Raw genomic sequence first — 5,973 nt, 5'->3', positions numbered from 1 at the left:
GGAGCAACTTTCTTAACAATTTCACCATACAAAACAAACTCAAAATCATCAACATCATCACCAACATTAATTTTGAGACATAACCTACATGCAAAAAACTGCAATGTAAATCCCAAAACAAATTAACATAAACATGGAAACATTAAACACCAAAAAAACACCTTGGAATAACTTTAGTTTCATCATCATACACAACATCAACTCCCTCAACAACTCCAAAATAACAACCAATGACATAAGCAATAGAATTTTCCTCAATAGTTAATAACTCTACTAATTTTGAAACCTTTCCACCATCAAGAAACCTACTTACATCAGAACTTAAATAGGAAACAACCATTCTTAATAATTTTTACTGCTTATGAATTCTTTAAACATGGAAATGATATATCCTATGGAAAAGAGACTAAGTAACTATAAATAGAAAATACAACAGATTCAAACAATTTCTTGGAGGGAAACCACTAACTTTTTTCCACATATGCCCCTACAATACTTGAAACACAAAAAAAAAATGAAAACTAAACAAAATTCCAATTCACTGTAGACAGTGATAGCAGCCACCAAATTCTGACCGGTAGTCACACCAACACAAAGTTACATATATTACACCACAAGAATCCAAAAACTAAAGTAAAAAAATTTAATGCAACTCAAACAAAAACCCAGCAATTTGCAAACTAACTCAAGCATGGTCTTTCAATCATAATAATCAATAACAATAAGACAAAACGAATTGAATGAATCAAACAAACCCAAAGCCATTCATATCAAATAAAACCTCGCAATTCTTGAATGATCAATCAGTAATCAAAACCATCTAATTTAACTAATAAATAGACAAAACCAATAACAAACTAACTCCAATAATACCGATCAATAAACCACAAACAACGAAAGAAGCAACAACGAAAAACATAACAGAACGACCTAATTTTCTAAATCAGAGTAAATCCTCGACGCCAAGACCTAAAACAGATTTCGCATAAAAAACAACAAAATAAACCGAAACCATAAAACAAACGATTGAATTAAAGTTAAACAATACCTGAATCAATGAACCAAATTGCCAGCGGGAATAAGAAGAACAAATTATCCCAATCCACGCATACAACGAAGGAAGAACACAAACAAACGAAAACCAAATCCACAACCCAAAAAACACCCTCATAGAAACAACAATAAATCATTGGAATATTTTCAATTTTTTAAGGTACATAAACCGTATGCATTTTTATAAAACATATTCTCTTTTGTTATTATCAATTTTATTATAATATATTTATTTTGTTTAAAATATTATAAATTCAAACAAATTATTAAAAAACACGGCCCATAATATTCATAATTTATTTAAATAAAACAATTTTTATTCTACTTACAAAATAATCGAGATTGACATAAAAATATAGAAATATTTATAGAACATATTCCCTTCTATTATTACCAATTTTATTATTTATTTCAAAATACGTATAGTCTATTTTTTTATTTCCAATTTTGAAGCGTAAAAATTTAAATTTAAAAAATAGAACGGAAAAAATCGGCTTTATTTTTTATTTTCGAAAGAACCGGCTTGTATATATATATATATTACAAAACAAAACCAAAGTACATCAACAAAAATATATTAAATAACAATATTTAACAAAATTAATCCATATTTTTTTATCAATTTAACATTAAAAATATAAAAATATTTCTAAAACATTAAATTAAAGAGCACGAGCCATAGCTGCAACCACTGCATGTCCTCCATCACGGATAACTTCCATTACAATCTTAGAGCATCGACAATCATCTGTCACAACAGCTCCATGATAAGCAATGATTACTTCATTTATTGTTTTTGTGTAATTAAGACTTGAAGCATACACCACATTGAAATTATCGAATATATTTATAGAAATTATATGAATTATCGACCAATATTTAAAAAGACAAAAAAATTATTATAATATATTTATTTTGTTTAAAATATTATAAATTCGAACAAATTATTAAAAAACACGAACCATAATATTCGTAACTTATTTAAATAAAACAATTTTTATTCTACTTACAAAATAATCGAGATTGGCATAAAAATATTGAGAAGATTATATATAAGCAAAATAAAGAAGAAACAAATATATTACATTGATTGTTGGTGATGGTATTACAAAATACTACATAAAGAGTTAACTGATCAACATGGAAACAACAGCAGGAATCAATAAAAAGACAACAATACTAAACAGAAAGATAAGATTATTGCCTCTATATAGGCAACATTTTCTTGGAAATAAACTAAACAAACAAACTTTTAAACCACAAACCCAACAAATTAAACCAATCAACATATTCTTCATTGAGGAGAGTATTTGATACGCTTAGAAGAACTGGCTTCATCATCATCACATCCAGCAAAAGCATCAGACAAATTTCTCTTAGCAGCCAAAACCTTGCTCACATCCACACCAACACGTTCACCCAGGAAAACTTCAAATCCATTATCAGAATTATCATCCAAATTTATGATCTCAGGCACCAATTGAGCAGTTGAAAGCTTCAATATAAAAATACAATTATTCTTAATACTGTTAATCAATGATCAGCAACAACTGTACCGCAAACACAGCACAAATAAATACAAAACACTTACATCAATTCCATGTTTAACTTTAACATCAGTTGGGGAAACAATGAGATTTCCCACAACATCCTCCACAGGGGTATTATCAACATAATCTACTTCCAAATCATAACCATGTTCACCAGAATCATCTTCAGCCATAGACTACATCGAAACAATGAAAACCAAATATATAAAACATAACCAAAACACAACAATTAAGATAAACCAAAAAATAAAAACACAGAACATCTTACTGCATCAAAGGCCTTCACAATAGACAAATTACTGCATATTCTCTTAACTCTAAATGAACCATCAAACCTTGGAACTCCATAGGAAACTTTCTCAACCTTGAACAGCAACCTCTTCCCTTTCAGCAAGTCTAATTCAGGAGGACAATAATCACGATTTCTAGCCTATAATCAGATAATTAACAAAAACAAATACCACAAAGTCATATTCAAGAATTAAAAAAAAAATTACCAAAAAAAAAAACAAAGAAATAATAAACAACACACAACCTTAGCTGCAGCAACCAAATCAGGGCAACATTTTCCAACCAATGAACTCATATCACCATCAAAAACAACAAACACTCCTTCAGCAGTTCCATCATTAACCACAAGCTTAACCCTAAACCTGAAATTAATCAAACCAAATTCAATAAGTTCACTAAACATAAGACAAATATATTCAAACAAAATAATATATGATAAAAACAAACCTTGGAACCATTTTGAAAACATGTTTATCACATTTTTTGCAATAATAAGCCCCTGAATCAGCAGAAAGTCCCTTGTGGCACTTACAGGATGCATACCACCAATCTTCACCTTCAAGCAAACCACCAACAACACCACTCACAACATAGATACCATCTTCGGCCAATTCAAGTAAATGAGCTATGGAAGTCTTTGGATAATTTAACAAAAAATCTTCTTCAAAAGATGGCTTCACACGTTCCCCAATAGCAGGTATGGAAACACAAGATTCAACACCTTCAAGAGGCATACTAATTGACAAAACATATTAATCAATCATCCAAAATCATCAACTAACTCTAACCAACAAATAATAAATAATTAATAAGTAATCAAGACTCACACTTGTTTGAAAGAAACAACCTCTGGTATTGGGGGATTAACATAAATCCTAGTAGCATTCAATACATTTTGAATTGACACTTTCCCTGCATAAATAACATAATCAACCACTAAAAACACAAATTAAAACAAATCAATAAAAATAAAAAAAAACTACAATAAATAACCTCCAAACATCTTTATCTTGGCAAATTGAACAACAACAATTGGCAATCCATCAGCACATTTTGCAAGCATCTCTTGAAGCTCTTGCACATAACCACCAAACAAAGCACACTCACACTTTCCACTATCCAAATAACAAAACCAATGATAAGACAATAAACAAAATATACTACTACAAACATTAAAATTCATTGATTCAAAGCATATTCCAAACCTATTATCAGACAACTCAATCACCACCATCTTAGTGACCTTTCCATCACGAACATATTCCTTCTCAGGTGAAATACCAGTAATTAAAGCAACAACATCTACAAATATTTAAAAAAACAAACTTAGACCAATATACAACAATTATAACAATAAACATGATTAAAAACATAAAAACTAACCAACTAAAAAATCATGATCAGGTCCATAAGCACAAATGTCTCCAATAGAAGTAAGAGATAATCCATATCGATCTATCACACCACTTTCACAGATCTGAACTTTTGTTTTCATCTCAAAGCTAAGCTTGTATCTATGAGAAGTTGTCCGATACAAACCAGACTCTGGGTAAACAACGAAAAATGACATCTTATAAACACTACCCTCAACAATTTTGCCATTAAACAGATACAACAACTGACGACGAATGGATGCATGAATCTTGGCCCCCTTCATACAAATTAAAATCAACAAACAAAGATTAATTTACAAATTAAAAAACAAAGAATGTAAAGTACCATAACAAAAACTTGCAGGTACCTTTTCATCAATTAACACCATCTCAAGCGAATTCACTTGATCTGGTCTCAAAAACGCGGACACACTCCATAAACGAAGAACACGAACTTTGAATCGCCATGAATCCCTTCCAGGACTGACCAAACCAATCGAATCAAACGCAGTATTCATGCCCAAAAAACTTAAAAGATTCAAATAAGTTATAAAATAAAAGTATTCTGAGACTCCACAAACTGTACCAATAAACTACCACGCTCCACATTTTATAGGCAACAAAACACGGATGAGCAGATAAGAACGAAAACTTTATAAGCACCGCGACGAAAACTTTAAATCAATTGAATCAGTTTGACATGAGCAGATAAAACAAAAATCAATAAATAGAACTCAAATCAACAATAAATGGAAGAAGTACAACTCAAAATAACAAATAAATGGAAGTAGTGTGGGACACTCCCTATGAAAAACTTTTAAAACCCAACTTTGATTGTGGAGAGTTCGCGGATAAATCCTCAACCCTGAGATGGCCACGTCGTCCAGCTCTCATGGCCTCACAGCGATCTACAGTGCTTCGAAGGCATAACGAAAAATCCCGCATTCATAAGTTTTGGGATGATCCACCTCGTGAACACCTCTTGCATTGCTGTCCAAAACAAAACACACACACAAGACAATTCATGAATAGAAGTTAAAACTACAAACAACACTTTTGCCTAATGTACAACTTCCTGTCCAAAGACTTAGCAGCAAATACTAAAGTACCATGACGTTAATGGATACCTCTCATTCCATGTGTTGTTTTATTTATTGAAAAGGCCAAATCCCAATCCATGTGTTGTTATTGTTAACTTTGTTATTTTTTATTTATTGAAATAGTACGAGTTAATTTTTATTATTAGAATAATAAATCACACTATTGTATAAAATGAGATTCGATGAAACCTATTAATGATCAATGATAAAAATATTTTAATCAAGTTATTGTGCTCAATTGGTTAATGAACTTCGTCAAATGATGGATTTCGGGAGAACCCGAGTTCGATTCTTGAATGAAACATTTTCTTAGCTAGAAGATTTTACTTACCATACGGCTGAACTCTAGACTATTAGAGTCCTCTTCCCCTAAAAACCAGAGGATTTTAAAAAAATGATAAAAATATTTTAGGATTTGACTGAGTACAAATAACTATAGACAAAATGTATTCAAAATTTATAATTTTATTTTGGGTACAAAAATTTGAATATGGTTTTTAGATAACGACAGGTCGGGAATCAAAAATAAGAAACAATAATATGTTTCTATTTGATTTGCACAAGAGATTATTCCGGGGGCCTAGCACCTCTAAAGGTGGGTCTTGG

At 30.8% G+C, this 5,973-nt stretch overlaps 1 protein-coding gene across 1 annotated transcript; it reads right to left on the bottom strand.

The window, feature by feature from the left end:
- Positions 1-2,199: 2,199 nt before the first annotated feature.
- On the bottom strand, positions 2,200-5,212 carry LOC123893724 (replication protein A 70 kDa DNA-binding subunit-like). The gene is made up of 11 exons (XM_045943522.1): positions 5,097-5,212; positions 4,636-4,750; positions 4,278-4,545; positions 4,100-4,196; positions 3,888-4,009; positions 3,722-3,806; positions 3,342-3,629; positions 3,139-3,256; positions 2,872-3,033; positions 2,645-2,779; positions 2,200-2,548 (listed from the first exon to the last, which is right to left on the bottom strand). Exons 1-11 carry the CDS (start codon positions 5,210-5,212, stop codon positions 2,348-2,350), a joined length of 1,707 nt encoding a protein of 568 aa, XP_045799478.1. The 3' UTR covers positions 2,200-2,347.
- Positions 5,213-5,973: the final 761 nt, after the last annotated feature.

The sequence above is a fragment of the Trifolium pratense genome, linkage group LG7 (assembly GCF_020283565.1).
Source record: "Trifolium pratense cultivar HEN17-A07 linkage group LG7, ARS_RC_1.1, whole genome shotgun sequence".
NCBI classification, from domain to species: domain Eukaryota; kingdom Viridiplantae; phylum Streptophyta; class Magnoliopsida; order Fabales; family Fabaceae; genus Trifolium; species Trifolium pratense.
The sequence above is the reverse complement of the archived record's forward strand: the minus strand, read 5'-3'. Positions and strand labels throughout refer to the sequence as shown.

Excerpts from the sequence above, each read along its gene's own strand:
- LOC123893724 (XM_045943522.1), bottom strand. The coding sequence starts at position 5,212 with ATGCGGGATTTTTCGTTATGCCTTCGAAGCACTGTAGATCGCTGTGAG. Across the intron at positions 4,546-4,635 it reads TGGTGTTAATTGATGAAAAG|GGGGCCAAGATTCATGCATC; the intron begins GTACCTGCAAGT and ends ATTTGTATGAAG. Across the intron at positions 3,630-3,721 it reads GTTGTTTCTTTCAAACAAGT|TATGCCTCTTGAAGGTGTTG; the intron begins GTGAGTCTTGAT and ends TTTGTCAATTAG.